We start from the raw sequence: 20266 nt of genomic DNA, 5'->3' as shown, positions 1-20266 counted from the left end.
TGTTGTACTGACTTTCTCAATGGCACAGTCACTAGAGAACGATTTTCTGGGCTGGGAAACGCGTTTGCATTCGAAATGTTTTCTTTAATGAAGATTGACACAATTATGACGTCATAACTTTGTTATGAGAATAAAATTGAAAAATTTAATTCACCGCCGCTGCTAAAGGCCCGAACGACTAGAGAAATCCCAATAATCCTTAGCGTCCACATTCGGATCCAACACGGAATCTCTAGCGCCGATTTAAAGGTCAATTATGACGTCATAACTTTGTTCTGAGGATAAAATTCAAAAATCTAATTTACCACCGGTGCCAAAGGCCCGAACGACTAGAGAAATCCCAATAATCCTTAGCGTCCACATTCGGATCCAACACGGAATCTCTAGCGCCGGTAAAGGTCAAAGGTTATTACGTACGATGCTATACCTTTGTGACCCTCGAACTGTTAGGTCAAGGGTTAAAGATGTTGGAGAGAATTGATTTATTATGATATAGAAATAATCGTGATGTCAGAACATTAATGAATATAAAGTATACTACAAAATAACAGGCATTGGCTTAGATAAAGACAGTAATCGCAGATTGTTTTACAAGTCTACATATAAATAACGAAAGAGTAACTCAACACGTAACTGGAAAATGGAAAAGCCGGTCGTCACATATATACGTGTAATGCCAGCAGCTAGTATGGCCAAAGCTAAACGTGCTTCTGTAACATCACTGTCAATTATGCCGGAACCTCAATTAATAAATCCAACCATCTGGTGTTCTTTTGGATTCCACTCAACTCTTTTTCTAATTGACATGTCATCGATCATAATTAAACAGTACAGGTATATTCAATCGGGTTTTCGGTTCTTTTCTTTCCTAGCATCTTCAGTACTTGCCGAGAAATTCCTGGCTTACTGTCGATGCTACTCAACCATCTGAAATAGAAATACCCAAATTAAGGCCATAAATGATACACCAATCGCGGGTCACGAATAATTAGTCCACCGACCACGTGTATGATATCCTTCTCTACAGTGTATGTAAACTGCAAACAGATAAATATATTGAAAATATATTTTAAGCTACCCAGCATCCTAGTCCTAGCACTGTCGACTAGACGTTACGGAAAATACGGAGATCTGTGTTACCATACGCGGAGTGGGGAGGGGAGTATTCGTGTCCTTTCTCCATTCCAACGACAGCAATCCTTTCAGTACTATGGCTTTATATTAAGGCGCTCCTTGTCCGTGGCAGTTCCACCAAGGCCTTAATAGTCAATCGCCATTTCTCCCGTGCGCTAGGAATAAGTACGGTAGTTTGGGCCTTAAAGCGTATAAAGGGGCATAACTCCATTCGGCATATCGCAACCCATTAGCTAATAACCAACTAACGCCGTATTTACCAAGGCCAATAAAGTTATTTATTAGGTTTCCGCAACTGCGAATATGATTATTCTATGTATTAAAATAAGTATGTACAATTCATTGTGAAACAGTATTAAAAGTATAAACGTTCGATGTCCGACGTGGTGGGAGATAGCATTGTCTATCTAGAGTCAAATTTTAATGACGACGCGTTACGCACACCTGAGCATAATGGTGCCGCAACTCCTTAAAGCGGCGAATAGTAGAAGCCGTTAAACACTGAGCAACTTTAAACCAAATAATTGCATTGGCATTAAAAGTATTTCGAAAGAAAAAAAGTTGTGATATTAGGATTATATTCACATTTTTCATTTTTTTTTTAAACCAAATTGATTCATTAAAAATACTTTAAAAAAAAAAAGGTCAGTTTTAGACAATATGGTGTCACTTAAATTGTAACCAACCAGGAAGTTCGAGGTTTTCTCCGGGTCCTCCGGCTTGATCTCGCTTTAACTCCGTACATCTTATCAAGGCCTTCCCGCATATTTTGATAGGGTATTCAACCAAAGAACCCAACAATGAATTTGCTTATCCTAAGCAAAATATTATCGAACATAGTCAAGGTATTGATGCATGTTATACAACTCTTGTAAGGTCAATTAGATTTTTGACCTTTAACCTTTCGACAATATGCGTTCACGCCTTTAACATGCACGCTCTAACCTTTAACCTCTGACCCACTAAAGTTCACTTATCGGAGTTAATGACCTTTAACCTCTTGACCTGTACATCTTAACTATGTTACCTTTGAACTGTAACCTTTAACCTCTGACTTTTTGTTTGGCCTTTTACATTTGAACTTTGACCCACGGGTCAACAAAGTTCATGATCAAAGGCCATGACCTCGGTGTCAGGTCAAATCTTTAGGTCATGAACGTGCCCTACCCTTGTCATGACCTGACCTGGTCATGGGGTTAGGTCATGACACGGACATGTCACGGTCATATTTTTAGTATATAGTCTTATCTAAGGTCAGAGTTTGACATTTACTTGACCCCTAAAATGGAGACAGAAACAATGCTAGCTATTCAAAACGAAAATACCAGCCTTTCCTACGACGAGGAAATCCTGGAAAAATCTGGATACAGACTGTCTTCATTTTTGGGTGAAGGAGCCTGTGGTAAAATTTACTCATGCGAGAAGATTGCTGATTCAACCAAACTGGCTGTAAAAATTATTCAAAAGACCTCCGCAATTCAAGGCGGTGAGAATTTGAATAAATTTTTACAAAGAGAAATATCAGTGATGAAATCTTTAAATCATGTGAACATGGTGAATCTTCACCAAGTCGTGGAATCAAATGACAAGTTTTACTTGATTGTGGATTTAGCTGATCAAGGTGATCTTCTAGATTTTGTTGGTCTTCACGGCTCCCTTAATACCGAGAAAACCAAGAAAATCTTCAGACAAATTGTCGATGCAGTTTCTTACTGTCATCAACAAAATGTCGCTCACCGAGATTTGAAGCTTGAAAATATCCTCATGGCCAAAGGTCAAGTCAAGTTGGCTGATTTTGGATTCAGTCGACAAATGACAAGCACAGATTTTTACAGTCAGACATTTTGTGGTAGTGTAGCCTACACTGCACCAGAAGTCTTACAAGGTAAAAAGTATAACCCATTTCAATCAGATATCTGGAGTATGGGTATCATTTTGTATGCCATGTTGTTTGGTCGACTACCATTCGACGATACAAATGTCACTAAAATGGTTCGAATGCAGTTGAAGCAATCGATACCTTTTCCTGCCGACACTGATAGTGAGATCAAGCATCTGATTGGTCAGATGTTGGAACCCGAGGCCAAAGATCGGATGACCCTGGAACAAATCCAGGAATCTGATTGGCTGCAAGGTTAAATAAAATACCAGGAAATATCCGGTGGATAAATTCTGGTATCTAATCATCCTAACTTACTTCTATAATAATAATCAATCAATTCTCTCTATAATCATAATAATAAATCATCTTAACCCTTGACCTAACAGTTCAAAGGTCGCGTTCTATTTATCAACCTTTGACCTTGTCTCGTGTGGAGCCGCGGTGGCTCGGTGAGTAAGGCACTGCCTGGCTCACTAACCTGGAGGTCCCGTGTTGGATCCCGGTGTAGGCCGATACATTCCGTCGGGTTTTCCGGCGTCGTCCCTCCTGTCAGTAGTAGTACTGGGGACAGCAAGAAAGTAAAATCATTAGCAGGATACGGGGGTGGGGCGGTGACCAGGGCAGCTTCTACTCGCCGCTGTGGCTCGGTGAGTAAGGCAGTGACTCGCTAACCTGGAGGCGCCGTGTTGGATCCCGGTGTGGTAAAACACGAGGCCTGACAGGAACAGCATAGTCGTTCTATTATCCGTAACCCCTTCGTTCGGGGGAAGAGAGCCCTTTCCTGCCGACACTGATAGTGAGATCAAGCATCTGATTGGTCAGATATTGGAACCCGAGGCCAAAGATCAGATGACCCTGGAACAAATCAAGGAGTCTGATTGGCTGCAAGGTTAAATAAAATACCAGGAAATATCCGGTGGATAAATTCTGGTATCTAATCATCCTAACTTACTTCTATAATCATAATAATAAATCATCTTAACCCTTGACCTAACAGTTCAAAGGTCACATTCTATTTATCAACCTTTGACCTTTATCTACAAAGGTCACATCATGGCTCCCCATCATGGATGAACCTGGAATAAATCCATAAATCTATCCGGTAGATACATTCTGGTATCTAATCATCCTAACTTACTTCTATAATCATTAGTAGGATATGGGGGTGGGGCGGTGACCAGGGCAGCTTCTACTCGCCGCGGTGGTTCGGTGAGTAAGGCAGTGACTCGCTAACCCGGAGGCGCCGTGTTGGATCCCGGTGTGGTAAGACACGAGGCCTGACAGGAACAGCATAGTCGTTCTATTATCCGTAACCCCCTTCGTTCGGGGGAAGAGAGCCCTTTCCTGCCGACACTGATAGTGAGATCAGCAAGAAAGTATAAATCGGATGAACCTGGAATAAATCCGGGGGCAAGCTGTCCTCCCCGAAAAAAAGATTGGAGACCATAGTTCCATAATTCCTAGGCCTACTGTTTGTAATAGACAGTAGTCAGAGATCATCATGACGTGACCTTTGTAGACAAAGGTCAAAGGTTGATAAATAGAATGCGACCTTTGAACTGTTAGGTCAGGGTTAAGATGATTTATTATTATGATTATAGAAGTAAGTTAGGATGATTAGATACCAGAATTTATCCACCGGATATTTCCTGGTATTTTATTTAACCTTGCAGCCAATCAGATTCCTGGATTTGTTTCAGGGTCATCCGATCTTTGGCCTCGGGTTCCAACATCTGACCAATCAGATGCTTGATCTCACTATCAGTGTCGGCAGGAAAAGGTATCGATTGCTTCAACTGCATTCGAACCATTTTAGTGACATTTGTATCGTCGAATGGTAGTCGACCAAACAACATGGCATACAAAATGATACCCATACTCCAGATATCTGATTGAAATGGGTTATACTTTTTACCTTGTAAGACTTCTGGTGCAGTGTAGGCTACACTACCACAAAATGTCTGACTGTAAAAGTCTGTGCTTGTCATTTGTCGACTGAATCCAAAATCAGCCAACTTGACTTGACCTTTGGCCATGAGGATATTTTCAAGCTTCAAATCTCGGTGAGCGACATTTTGTTGATGACAGTAAGAAACTGCATCGACAATTTGTCTGAAGATTTTCTTGGTTTTCTCGGTATTAAGGGAGCCGTGAAGACCAACAAAATCTAGAAGATCACCTTGATCAGCTAAATCCACAATCAAGTAAAACTTGTCATTTGATTCCACGACTTGGTGAAGATTCACCATGTTCACATGATTTAAAGATTTCATCACTGATATTTCTCTTTGTAAAAATTTATTCAAATTCTCACCGCCTTGAATTGCGGAGGTCTTTTGAATAATTTTTACAGCCAGTTTGGTTGAATCAGCAATCTTCTCGCATGAGTAAATTTTACCACAGGCTCCTTCACCCAAAAATGAAGACAGTCTGTATCCAGATTTTTCCAGGATTTCCTCGTCGTAGGAAAGGCTGGTATTTTCGTTTTGAATAGCTAGCATTGTTTCTGTCTCCATTTTAGGGGTCAAGTCAATGTCAAACTCTGACCTTAGATAAGACTATATACTAAAAATATGACCGTGACATGTCCGTGTCATGAACTGACCCCAGGACCTAGGTCAGGTCATGACAAGGGTAGTGCACGTTCATGGCCCCAAGATTTGACCTGTCACAGAGGTCATGGCCTCTGATCAGGGAACTTTGTTGGTCGTGTGTCAAAGTTCAAATGTAAAAGGTCAAAACAATTTAATTGACACCATATTGTCTAAAACTGACCTTTCTTTCTTCAGAGTATTTTTAATGAATTAATTTGGTTTAAAAATCAAAAAAAAAAAAAAAAATGAAAAATGTGAATATAATCCTAATATTACAATTTTTTTTCTTTATGAAATACTTTTAATGCTAATGCAATTATTTGGTTTAAAGTTGCTCAGCGTTTAACGGCTTCTACTATTCGCCGCTTCTACTATTCGCCGCTTTAAGGAGTTGCGGCGCCATTATGCTCAAGTGTGCGTAACGCTATCTCCCACCACGTCGGACATTTATACGTTTATGCTTTTAATACTGTTTCCAAATGAATTGTACATACTTATTTTAATACATAGAATAATCATATTCGCAGTTGCGGAAACCTAATAAATAACTTTATTGGCCTTGGTGAATACGGCATTGGTTGGTTATTAGCTAATGGGTTGCGATATGCCCAATGGAGTTATGCCCCTTTATACGCTTTAAGGCCCAAACTACCGTATTTTTATTCCTAGCGCACATTACCGGTTCAGGGAGAAATGGCGATTGACTATTAAGGCCTTGGTGGAACTGCCACGGACAAGGAGCGCCTTAATATAAAGCCATAGTACTGAAAGGATTACTGTTGTTGGAATGGAGAAAGGACACGAATACTCTCGTCCCCACTGCGCGTGTTTTCCATGTCTCGCCGGCAGTGCTAGGATGCTGGGTCATCGACAATAAGCCAGGAATTTCTCAACACGTATTGAAGATGCTAGGAAAGAAAAGGACCGAAAACTCGATTGAAAATACCTACTGTTTAATTATGATCGATGACATGTCAATTGCTGAATTAGAAAACGAGTTGAGTGGGATCCAAAATAACAACAGATGGTTGATTTTAGTAATCTTTCTTTCCGGCATCAGTGACATTGAAGTTACAGAAGTACGTTTAGCTTTGGTCAGACTAGCTGTTGACATTACAGGTATATATGTGACGACCGGCTTCACCATTTTCCATAGTCACGTGTTGAGTTACTCTTTCGTTATGTTGACTTGTAAATCAACCTGCGATTACTGTCTTTATCTAAGCCAATGCCTGTTATTTTGTAGTATATTTTATATTCATTAATGTTCTGACATCCCGATTACCTAGATGTCATATTTTCCTCTCATTCGGTAACATATTAACGGCCCGACACCTAATTTTAGTTCCGAATTACAATTTTTTGCCGATATCATGGGCGCGGTCGTTGTTGTTTACCTTTTCGCACGATACTTCCGGTAGTCGCGATCAGTGCTTAGCAACCTTCGTTGACTTTATAAATTATCGGCTGTAATCTCTTAATTATATCTCAAATGTTAATTCATTACTGTTTTATATGTTTCAACAACTATTGTAATGTGTATAATTAAAATGATTTTGTATTACCGTATATTTTTCATACATGTAATTTCCATACTTGTAGGTAGGCTACTGTATTTTGTGGAATATTTCCCAGTTTCCAACATTTATCGGATACTGGTGAAATAGAAACGGACTTGTTTTATATTAATTTATAAGAAAACGGATACGCATCAATATCTAAACTTCAGATCAAGTCATCCTGCAAAAATGAAATGTAACTTTCCGTACAATTGTATCGAATGAAGCGTGGAAACAACAAAGACTTGGCGAATTGAAATAATTTCTTATAAAACGAGACTATCCCGTAAAGCTGATCGACAATGCGATACAGACAGCCTTAAAATTAGACCAGGAAACTTTACGAATCCCAAAACCGAAGGAGAAAAATGACAACATCATGACATTAGTTACTACATTCAATCCACACCACAACAGACCAATGAACATCATCGATATGAACAATTAGCAGCTACAAACAACCAGCAAATCTTCGGAAAATATTGACATCTTCTCGGTTTGATATGAATGAAATTACGGAAAATTAACGCGTATCAAAATATGTCGATAAACGGTGTGGATTATGTAATGACATCATGGAAATTTCAACATTCTCCATGCCAAAACAGAGTATTTAGTGTTAAACAAAACATGAACTGCAAAACTAAGCATGTTGTTTACTAGTTACGTTGCTCGGGATGCGGTGGATACTATATTGGCAAAAGTAACCCACAATTAAACGTTCGAATGAATCTACACAGGTCTCAGATACTCCACCCAGAAAACAGGACAATTCCACCAAGTAGCCATCTAGACACATGTGGTAAAGGAAAGTTCAAAGTCGCGCCAATATATAAGTTAAATTTCATAAATGAACAAATATTGGAAGCCAAAGAGAATAGACTGATAAGAGCTATTTTCTCCTAAATTGAACCGGCGATTGAAATGAACATTATTTTGGTTATAAAATTACCCCTTTGATTAGGGCATACTGGAGTTATCTCCCCTTATTGACGTCGCGCTATTATGTAACTAAGCGACGTTATTGTCTTTTGTACATAGCCCTGAAGACGCTGCAAGTCCGAAAGATCTTGGCAAATATGTAAATGTAATTAAAATACAGATTTTTCCATCCAAATCTTAGTAGCCATTTAAACATATGTGGTAAACGAAAGTTCAAAGTCGCGCCAATATACAAGTTAAATTTCTTAAATAAATATTCAATATACCATAATATGTTTGATTAATAACCAAACACAGACAAGTGCTCCGGGTCCGGTTGCTTAAAGCTCCATTTACTTTTAACGGATCGTTAACTTTAACGGAGAGAAAGGTTGTTGCTGGAAGCCCCGTTATCTTTAACGTGTCGTTAACTTGCCGTTATATTTAACGGAGGTGTTGGGCCCCGTTATCTGTTTAACGATGGTATTAGTCGGCTGTCAGTAAAAGTATACACTGGGGTCGTGATGGACTTTGTGATACAACCGAATGCTGCATTTATTAATCATATTAATTTGGATATACGACATATAGAGAGTACAGAGAAAGGCAGTCAGAATTTGATGAAAATAGTTTACATTAGCGTTACAGGTTCAGGCAAGACTCGATTGATTTCATCGTTAACTTGCTGAGGGCAAATTTAGAAAGACCAACATAGAGAGGCCATGCACTTTCCGCTGAAAAGGGAGTGCTTCATCACCTTGCGTTTCTTAGCTAGCAAGTGGCAGTTTTTTTACAAGTAGTAGGTGACACTGTAGGTGTTGATAAGAGCACAGTTTGCAAGGCTGTAGTAGAAAAGAGAAGACAATTTATTAAATGGCTGATTGGTGATGAAGAAGTAGAAAGTGAAGCGGTTTTTTTTTATAGATTAGGCGGTTTTCCAAATGCAATCGGCTGTATCGATGGGTCTCATGTGCGGATTTAAGCGCCGACAGGTTGATGAAGCATCCTATGTAAACAGGAAAGGCTGGGACAGTATAAATGTTCAGCCAGTGTGCGATCACGAAGGTATTGTAACATATTCCTAAACTACTAAGCTAACTCGAAAATATTATGCTAGCAATCTTGTAGCATACTATATTAATAAGAGACTTCAATTCATGCAGCAATATTCTAGTGTTGATGATATGGGATGTTAAATCAATTATTAAAGAGCATTATTATTATACACTGTGTATATAGCCTATATTATTTATTATTTGTCATATAATTTATACCGTAGCACATTTTTTTTGTTTGGGGGGGGGGGGTAAAATATTGTGACTATAGTGAATTTTTTTTTTTTTTTTTAATTTACATGTTTTGACATTAAGTGTAGTAGGGATAACTCTATCATAATTAACTAAATTCGATCATTGGATGGTAGCATTGACTATGTCTATGGATGGTAGGGACTTAGTTTGTTATTGAACGTCACTTCTTATAGGTCGTCTGCAGATTAGTTATCATTTTGTTTCCGTAAGTTTATATTCTCTTTGAATGGCATTTATCGATTGAACATATAACGCAAAACAATTCAATGTATAATAATCACTATATTATAGACACTCGGCGTTTTGGCAAGATTTCACTGGTCGTTATCAAGCCCGAAAAGTAACTGTCGGAATAGTGAATAATGGGATTTGGAGTACCGGTACATTTTGACATAAAATAAGAATTCCCCTTTCCTCGCTAAGTTTTTTGTTGGCCCAGTCTTCGTATCGTGGACTCAGAATATAAACAAACTTTCAGTACTGGGGGGTGAAGATAATTTCATCGATATAATAGATTTACAAGTAACTTCAGCTTAACTTACTAGGCCTAGTAAACTGGCAGTGTCCTTCATGATGTCAATTATGTTGGTTGTTGCCTGGCTTATATCATTTGGTGGGGGTTCCCCACCTGTCTTGTGTTGACTGGTCCTGTAGGACGTAAAAACCTTTTTAGCCTTTTGTGCCATGTTGCCCCATTTGTCTTTGACCTCTTTTATACTTCGTGAGGCAACACCTTGAAAATTTACTTTTTGTGTAATATTTTCCCATATTTCACTTTTTTTACGATTTGTAACTTCATATGACAATTTTGAATTTATAATGAGACTATGTTGTTCAACCAAGGATTTGATTAAATTTTCTTCCTCAATTGTAAAATTCTTGCTTCTTGATATTCTTTTTTTGTCTGTTGCAGTTATGTTGTCGGCCATTTTACAAAAAATGTTTAATGTACCGGTAAGCAGGATGTAGAAATGAATTGTGGGTAAGGTTATCCGTCTGTCCTTGGATTAACTTTAATGAAATTGACTTTCCAGCAACAGAAATTTAAACGACACGTTAGCTAGATAATGAACCGTTAGAATTTAACGGATCGTTAAAATAACTTAGTTTTGAGCAACCGGCCCCCGAACACTTGTCGTAAGGGAGATAACTTATTATAGCATTTAAGATGTTTATCAATTAACTGTTGACTATTTGTACAACCTAGAATGTCTTTCTCATTTCATCGATTACGCTGTCGTGCTAGGCTGGGAGCCTGTGGGGAAGACTAGCGTAACAACTGTCATTTATTAAGGAATCCCAGAGGTGCCTTGCATTCTTTGCGAGAGCTAAGTGAAGAATCAATCGGCGCAGCTTGTTGGTCTGATATTGTACAATTCCAAAATTTACAGCCAGAAGGTTTGCGAGCGGCACACAAATTAACATCTAAACACATTGACTTCCATCAGCAAAAAATTAACTTTCAGCTTGCATCTCAACCGCTCTGTCTTCGTCGGTTGCTAAAGGCATGGAATTTGCCGCAGCTTCAGGCAGCAAAGGCTTTGAAAATTGCAGTGGTACTGTAAAATATATTTCTATTGTTGATCAAAAGTTTGATAGTTTTAATAGCCGTATACTGTTAAAAAATATGGATTTAAAAGTCCTATACGGACCAATAATATAACTAACATTGAAATGTTTTTATCAAAGACGAACACTATATTGCTAAATTTAAAAGACATGACGCAAAAACGTGTATGCACAGGAAAACGCAAAGTAAATGTGATTGGATTTTCATTTAATATTGACAGTCTTTTAGGTCTTGCCAAGGAAGTACTTCTTTCGTCTACGGAAAGCAGCCTTACACAGTTTATATTTTAACATATAAGTTATCACAAGGAGTAATGCCGGTGTTCACGGTTGATTGGCTATATATAGTCCAGGCAAGATAGCAAAAGTGCGGGCAGTTGCTGCAATAGAAATGCCGACCACGGTTTATGGTCGGTTTAGACGTATATTATGACCAAAAAAAAAAAGTCCCAGTCCGAAATCCGTGCCCAAAAGGGTCAAATTGGTCAAAATCCAAAATGGCCACCGCTTTTGGATTGTAAATTCCATTTTCCACCCAATTATCACAATATGATCGAGTTTGGTATCAAAATATACGTTTTCGGGCTAACTGAAGCCCTTTCCATACACATTTTTGTGATAAGTGTTACCGCTGAGTCAATAATAGGGGTTATTCAAGATGGTGGTCAGTTTGGGCGGGAAAATTCGAATTTTACTTGAGGATCAAGTTTGGTGTCTAAATATATGTTTTCGAGGTAGCTGAATCCATTTTTATACATATTTTAGTGATTAAGTGATTCCCTGTGTCAATATAGGAAAAATTCCAATTTGGGATTTAGATTTCCGATTAAGGGTTGGAGATTAATGATACTGCTACCTTAGACCCAATACAATGACTTTCATCCAGTATCAACTAAATTTCATTTGGAGTGTCTCCAAGTTCACTGCGGTAGCGACATAGGAGTATGTCCACTGGGGCCACTGTCAGGTCACTGCAGAAGCTGGTGGTGCCTTTTGAAGCACGTGGCACAAAATGATTCAGATGTGGAGACACATATGGATACAGTATCGCCTGTTTGTCAGATATGCAGTGAAGCATTCAATAATGAATAACCCATAGTTAGTGGTCAATGTTTTAAGGAGGAGTCTGTATAGAGGTCTAGAGGGTACGCGGTGCCAAAATTCACTTTTGCGGACCGTTGTCTTTTACATGGTCTGTAGGAAAGACTAGCAGACGGTCCATTACAACAGCGGTGACCGCTGTTACAACAGTAAACAGTAAAACTCGCAATACCTATTTTTTGGACAAGCCAAGAGAGGACAAATGACGACTGGATATTAATCTGGTTGTATTTAATAAATCAGCATTGAGGCTGGTGTCCCTAAATAGATGACACTTACTAATTACTTGCACATCTAACTTGTTTATAAAACATCTAGCAGTGAAATTGTTCTTCACTCTGTGTAACCTTTGCAAAAACTCTAATTGCAGAGGCATGCTGGCCAGGTAGCCAACAGCCTACCCTGCCCTCATAAATGTGCCATCGAATATTGTGCCCCCTTTTTCTGCTGCCCTTCCCTTGTTCCAACTAACTCCAGAGATACTACAATGTCCGTTTTCGATTGATGATGTAACGGCCCCATACAAGCTCAATCAGACCATGATTTCCACGAATGACTTCCAGAATAGATTTCACAGACGGATTAATATTTCCATCATATTCAGAGTCAACTAATTTGTCTTAGTTTTATTTATTTATCTAAATGAATTTAGGAAAATTGCAACACGGGCGACGGGAAAGTTTTTGCCGGTTAGCATACTCAGGGCCAATACGCTAACCGTCACCACTAACTCTAATGACATTTAATCTGTCACAGAACTCAAATTATCCCGATCCTACCCCCCCCCCCCCCTCCTAAAGTGCCCTAACTTTGATCTGCCTACCACGACTTAGTCATGACTTTACACCAAGTTTTATTCTGTCCTAAATTCTCTGCCATTGAAATTGGTATCTCCGCTCGTTATTGAACGTAAGCCAGGGATCTTAATCGGCTCATTATTGTCGACCGCTAATACCCGTTATCTTTCCGTCATTTTGGGAATGACGATGGGCAGTTCACTGCATATCTGACAAACAGGCGATACTGTATCCATCTGTGTCTCAATATTTGAATCATTTTGTGAAATAAATTCGTCTCGTGCTTCAATAGGTTTGGCCATCTTGGCTCAATTTTCGAGGTTGGTGATCGGACACGCCCACGACACTACGTCCACAATGAGCTGAGAGTAACCCCTTTCGTCATGCCTGCTACGCTGCTTCCGTAGTGAGCAGTGGTCGGCCAGAGCGTCTAAATTAAATTTAGTTGATGCTTGATGAATGCCATCGTACTAGATCTGAGGCTGACTCGACCACTCGTAATCCCCAAATGTCCAATGGGATTTCCACATATTTTGACCCAGGGGAACCAGTAAATTACCAAGATGACAAAGTGTGTCGAAAATGAGATCAGCTGGCCTCCAAAACATATATTTTGACACCAAATGTGGTAATTTTGTAAAATTCGAATTTTCCCGCCAAAACTGACCGTCATCTGGAATTATTTCCCAATATTGACTCCACGATATAACTAATCACCAAAATGTGTATGGAAATGGATCCAGCTACCTCGAAAGGATATATTTTGATACTAAACTCGATCATATTATGGTAAGTGGATAAAAACTGGCATTTTCCAGTCAAAACCGGCGGCCATTTTGGATTTTTGCCAATTTGACCCATTTGGGCACGGATTTCGGACTGGGACTTTTTTTTGGTGATAATATACGTCTAGACCGACCATAAAACGTGGTCGGCATATCTATTGCAGCAACTGCCCGGAATGGTGCGAAATTGAGTTAAAATGCCTGGACTAATAAGGTTGGTCGTTTGATTATTTTACAAATTTGTGTAAAATAATGCTGGTGATTCGAATTGTTGTCAATACCGAAATGTCAGTGTTGGTATTGGTCTGCAGAAAACCACACCAAGACAGTATTTTAGAACCTGAGAAATGAGAAGAAAAGATATTTGGGACGGCGATTTCTGGACCCCCCCACCCAAAAAACATTAGTCAGTTGGGGAATCGTACACTCAGATTTTTTTAAAATATTTATTTTTAGTTATTTTGTCGGCCTAATCCGAAACATAATACAAATAGTCCTCGATCAGCGCATTACGCACTCCTAGTCACACCACCCTCCAACCACGATCTGTGTTTTAATCCCACCCTGAACGAATATAACATTACTTTTTAAATGAACTATTCAAAAATATTGTTTACCTTAGCAGTTTTCATATGTTAACCTTTTAATTATTTTTTTGAATTAATATGTTGACAATTTTACCATGTAACAGCGAATCGAGCGGTATTTATAATACTCATGTTTCTTATTTTGGTCAATCCAAATTGCACCAATTCGGCAAAATACTCTTCAAAAATGAATATATGAAATCCAATCAATCGTTTATTTACAAACTATATGACGAGCAAAAGAAAGCGCACAACGTATATTGTTTACATTAGAAACGTCAAGCTTTCGGCCCTTCTTGCCTGAACCGGAAGTCAGCGTTGATACGCATTTGTAAATAGATTGGCGTTCTTGGTCTAGTTAGTATAATATATATATACGTCATTGATTGTACGCTTTGACGTTTTACCCACCACCGGATGTCAGATGCCGGTCTCCACCAATTTAGCGTCTGTGCGTTCTAGTTAGTATAGACGTCATTGTTCATAATCCACTATTTTTACGCTATATGCGTACAAACTACAAGGAGCGATGATTTTGTCCGGCAGTTTTCATCTGAAATTCCAACTCAACTATCTTTAGGGTATAACGGTGACATAATAATACGGTTATTAAATCGGATAAAAATTGTGATCTCATTCTGACACCAGGTGAAATTATTATCATTACAAATTGAACTTAATGCTTGCTATGCCACAACGAGAGTGGTCCTCATACGTTAACTTACCTTTCCGTCCCTTTAGGCTGTAAAGTGACCATAATTTATTTGTGCCTAATTTACTTAATATTCTTCTAAGACAGTTCCCTGAAACGTGTCCACATTGAAAGTTAACTCCCCTTTCCGTCCCTTTAGGCTGTAAAGTGACCATAATTTATTTGTGCCAAATTTACTTAATATTCTTTTAAGACAGTTCCATGAACTGCGTGTGTCCACCTTGGGAGCTAAGGAACAATATCTTTCAAAGAAAAGATAATATAATTTCAATAAAGGACTCATAAATATATATATTGCATGTGGCAAATAAGAAAACAAAATGAATCATAAATGTATATTTTAATTATCTTTCAATCTGGTAATTAAATTCAAAACCAATTCTAACACTGATTGCTGTCTTTAAACAAGCAGACTCGTACAGCCACATTTTAGACTTTACCATGGACTATATAATATTGTTAAATTTCAATTACCATGATTATTTAAGATGGGGACGTTACATGTATACATATTCCTAAACACAAACCCCCATGAATGAAATTGGATATCTTGTTAAAGTAGCTAAGTCCGTAACTCAATATCATCCAAAATCTTCGACATTAAAAACACGAATTTTTTTGCAATTTAAATCAGCATTGGTGTTGTGATTTTACCTGGAAAAGATGGGCTTCTGATATCCAATATTTAAGACAAAATAAACATTTTAACATTGGTACACGAATCGTGTACCATAATGCGTTTCAGTGCCATTTGTAACAAGGTGCTCAAAGAATGAGGCTAGACATATTCCACAAGTCAGGTCAAACGGTGATATCATATTCTTGTTTGGAGAGCATGCGCAATAAATAATATCGGTGTTGACTGGAACAACCAGACCCTAGAAACTGACTTGCAGTTGAGACTTTTGGCGTATTTCGCCGAACATAACTGATGACAATTCACAGTAAAACGGACACGATTGAATGTAAAACAGTTTATATAAATTCATATTACATTATTATATGTGTTGCGACTCATTTGTGCCAATTGCTAGGTCCAAAATATTAGCGATTTAGCTCCTTTAAATTCCATGTGTAATCCGCTACTCAGTAGTTTATAATTGGTCTAACATGTAATATTGTTTAACAAATTGAGTGATTATGCGCAAGTGTATGACAAACTCATAATTACCAGGGTTTTTTTGCTTAAAATCATCTACCTCATCCAATTCCCTGGCCGAGGTTAATTGATTAATAATTACCTTCTCCACATCTCCAACCGCACCCCTGCCAACTGTTGAACTAACTGCAATCGGTATTTCCATTTGATTTTGCACTACATTGTTCAATAGTTGGATCATTATTCGACTTAAATCTGAACATTAAAAAGAAACAAAATTGTATACATAGTTGGTACTGATTTACATGCAATCTTATTTTGAGAGATATTGGCGCAGGAATAACGCAAATTTGAAGAAAGATTCACACGAGCTTTCAGTCTGGGTAGGGGTTGATCAACAAAAACATTGGATTTTCTAGTCAAAAACGACTCGTGTATTTCATTCTTTTACATTACTGTACTGTGTTCGGAAAGTGCCCGTCGCGAAAACGCCCGAAATGGAAGCTTTTTCTGAATATTTTCTCGGGTTCAAGGCCTAATCATCATGCCAATCGCCATCCCTAATTTTTATTTGGTACGTGGTGCCAGTTAGTTAAATTGAACACTTGTCTATCCCCAGATGGCAGGCAGACCGGTGTCCTCTGCGAAGACTGGTAACGAGCGGTTGACATGTAAGAAACACCCGCATTTTTCAAGAGATGCACAGAGAACTCGGAAAATCGATACGGCTCATTCTCTAAATGTCCCAATACTTCACGTCGAATTTGCAAACTCCAGTACGGAAGATTGCAGAATATCGATAGGGTTCGTCCTCTCACGATCCTTAAGCTTCACACCATATTTGAAAAAGATCTGATAAAAACTGTAGCCTATATCGCATTCACAAAGTTTTCGGTTAAAGATGCGTAACTCTGGAACGAAACGTTGCGGAACGCTGATTATCAATAGGATTCGTCCTCTCATGGCCACAGTGCTTCAAAGGCTAGATGGTTCAGGATTAGGGCTGGGCAATGTAGACAAAGAAAGATTGTATTTAATAGGAAGTAACTCTAGTACAAAGTAGGCCTATATATGTCCCTTTTGATGACTGCCTTTATTGACCTTTTGGTGTGATAGTGATGATCCAAATTGGACTTGACAGGTTTTTGTGAATGTCAATGTTTTTCAGGCGGAACGATCTTCTTATAAAATAATTAGATTCACCCGAGCTAGCCTAGGGAAAACGTAGAGTCGACCAACTCTCTCCAAGACAAACGTTAAAGACATTACTCACACAACAGGACCTCGATTGCCATTCAAACGCAGGCGTAACCCCAAAGTGGGAAGTGGGTTAGATTATTGCCGTAGACTCTTTGCAAAACACATATAAAAATATACCTGTAGCCACTACTCTGACGTTTGGTAGCCACAGCAGATTTATCTCCCCTACATAATTTAAGACTTTCATCTCATAAACGGCAACTCCATGTTTAAAAATCCCACCACCACAGTTATTCTCATGGAGTTTCAAAATATATGTCAAGGACAGACAGCCAGCCAGCCCCAGCCAACAAGAGAGATGGACGAACCCAGTAAATCTCAAAAATAGCGTTGACGAGACGCTAAATCAGTAGGGTGAGCCACTAAAATGGGCAGTGGTATCAGGTGGTTTAGAATGAGCACGCATCACATATCCCACCAATACGTGAAATGAAATGAAATGGGGTTTAACGTCCTACTGTTCTGCTCCTAACCTGGGCTAATGAAGACGGGCATACGCCATACAATGCGCTATGAGGGAAATTTTGCCCAAGCAGCGGCGCTACGGCCTACTCTTATATCGAATTCCAACTGCCAAGTGATCTTTTACGTGCACGCCAATGTGTACACGGGACCTCGGATTTTCGTCCCATCCGAACGACTAGACAGCTGTCCTTGTCAGGCCCTCCGTCCTGCATCACTGATAAGGGGAAACCACGCCGGAAAATCGGGATGAACTTCCTCGGCCAATGCAGGAATCGAACACCCGACCTCCAGGCTAGCGAGCCAGCGTCTTACCCACTTGACCCCCCCACCACCAATACGTATAGCTTACAGGTGTGATAACTTCGACCCGGATTTCAAAACCCCTAGTAAGAGATTTCTTCCATAAAATTAACAAACAATACAATTGACTTTATAAAAAAGACATCGGTGATTCGATATAAAATCAATTAACATATAGCATTCAACAAGTACTAGCTATTTCTTCCATTCAATTAAATTGTGTACGAGTCTTAGTATTAGCTGTCGACGACATCAACAACGGGTGTGGACGACTTTGCTTGTGGACGACTTGACTGGCGCCCAGAGATACCGTCGGGGCAAACGTTCACAGCCCAACGGTTTAGCTATGTTAACTCTTCAAATGAGACCTGGTATTCCGTGTTTTTGATATACTATTGACCTGTCTCGTTCATTACATACTATAACTAACAGAAAACCCCTACTAATCCAGTTATTATTTATGTAGGAGCGACGGTGGCTCAGTAAGGGGCTGACTCGCTAACCTGGAGGTTAATAGAGCTGGATCCAGGTGTTGGCATTGAAAGTTGCATGGGCTTGTTCAACGCGGATGACCTGGAGCGTATAGTCCTTCACCTCAAGATCCCTTGTACCTGTCAACATGCGCATTAAAGAAGCCTTGACTGAAAAGCAGGGGGTTATTTCAGAAACGTAGGACGTTAAACCCCATTCTATTTCAATTATTATGTAACTTCTTTTCCATGGATCAGCTTACATCCTAATTTGTATTATAATAAGCACGGATTTCTATATTGGCAGCGTAAGATTTGTTCCATGGACAAAGCGTTTATCCCTGCACATCTCGAGGCCTAAATACATGAGACAATTTACGTGTACAATTGACAACGAAGTAATTTGAAGTTCGTCAATAGATTGAAATCAGTAAAACGAATCAATATAACAGCAAATTTCTGTAATCAAATTTACATCATAATATAAATCAGTTTCCATATTGGGCCATACCCGTTCAAGTTTGTATTAAAACACGTATGGCTACAAATGAAGGTACCGTATATAACTCTCTTAAACAATATTTCTTAAAGCCATTTCGTTTTCACTTTCAGTCCTGATGCACATAATACTTTATCAGAAAAAAATCACGGCCATATCGGTTCAAGTTTGTATTAAAACACCCATGACTACAAATGAAGGGATATAACTCCTTTAAGTAAACGTAATATTGTTAGAGCCATTTCGTCTTCACTTTCAGTCTTGAGACACATAACTTTTATCAGAAAAAAACCACGGCGGTTATAAATTTGCTGAATCTTCAATAAGTGCGTATCAATTCAAAAGGACTTGAAATCTTCAATAGTGTGGGGTGTTATGATCTTTATAGCTTGGTTGACGAGGAAAAGTTTGACGTTAAACCCTATTTTCATTTCTGACCTGCCACTTTCTGTGGTAGGGGACCACTCTCTGTCTATACTGCATCGAAAGGGACCCCCCCCCCCCCTTGCCTTGCCTTAACGTGTCTTATATTTTTTTTTACATTTAACAGTTGAAGTATCGTGTTATGTTTTTAGTGAGGGATGAGGGCACACAACTGGTGAGGACTGTGCATGACAAGCACTCTATAGGTAGTTCAATATTACGCATTGATTTCAGGCAGTATTATCTTATATTACGTGATACTATTAAATGTTATTCACAGTTACTTGAATAGGATGCTGAGGAGGATATTGGCTTCAAATCTCCCTAATGAACCGTTAGAAATCGATATATCTAAATGAATTGAGTTAATTAAGAGGTAGATCAGTCAATGACTTGCGTACAGATTACTTTATGGTTGATGTAAGTACTAACCTATAAACTGATAATATCGATAATAGAAACGATAATTTTCATCAATTATATATATAATGGATTATTAATTTCAAAAACACTATTTTGAATACACGAGACGCGTGTTTCTTCTCCCACTAGATTATTTTGTAATTTCTTTCTCCTCTACGTTGCGAAGCACATGGAATCCCTAAAGTGTGTCCTATTTTTAGAACACTAAATGTTAAGTTTTAAATGCCTTTTACCCCCGGGAGAACACTTAAAACGCATAAAGTGCGTTTTTGATATAATACAGAAAGGTGTTCATCCGAGTGAAACAGATAATGAACACTAAAAGGTGTTCCATTACAATATTTTGAACATCGTCCGTTCAGAATTTCACGACACT

The 20266-nt window shown here is 38.7% G+C and overlaps 1 protein-coding gene across 1 annotated transcript; it reads right to left on the bottom strand.

Annotated features, from left to right (window-relative positions):
• Nucleotides 1-915: 915 nt before the first annotated feature.
• On the bottom strand, nt 916-5310 carry LOC130010835 (testis-specific serine/threonine-protein kinase 3-like; the record flags this gene model as incomplete). Its single annotated transcript, XM_056098930.1, has 2 exons — nt 916-927; nt 4825-5310. Coding segments are annotated over 2 exons (498 nt in total), but the record flags the coding sequence as incomplete, so codon positions are not given.
• Between the last annotated feature and the right edge of the window lie 14956 nt (nt 5311-20266).

This window comes from Patella vulgata, chromosome 2 (assembly GCF_932274485.2).
Source record: "Patella vulgata chromosome 2, xgPatVulg1.2, whole genome shotgun sequence".
In the NCBI taxonomy this organism is placed as follows: Eukaryota; Metazoa; Mollusca; class Gastropoda; family Patellidae; genus Patella; species Patella vulgata.
The sequence above is the reverse complement of the archived record's forward strand: the minus strand, read 5'-3'. Positions and strand labels throughout refer to the sequence as shown.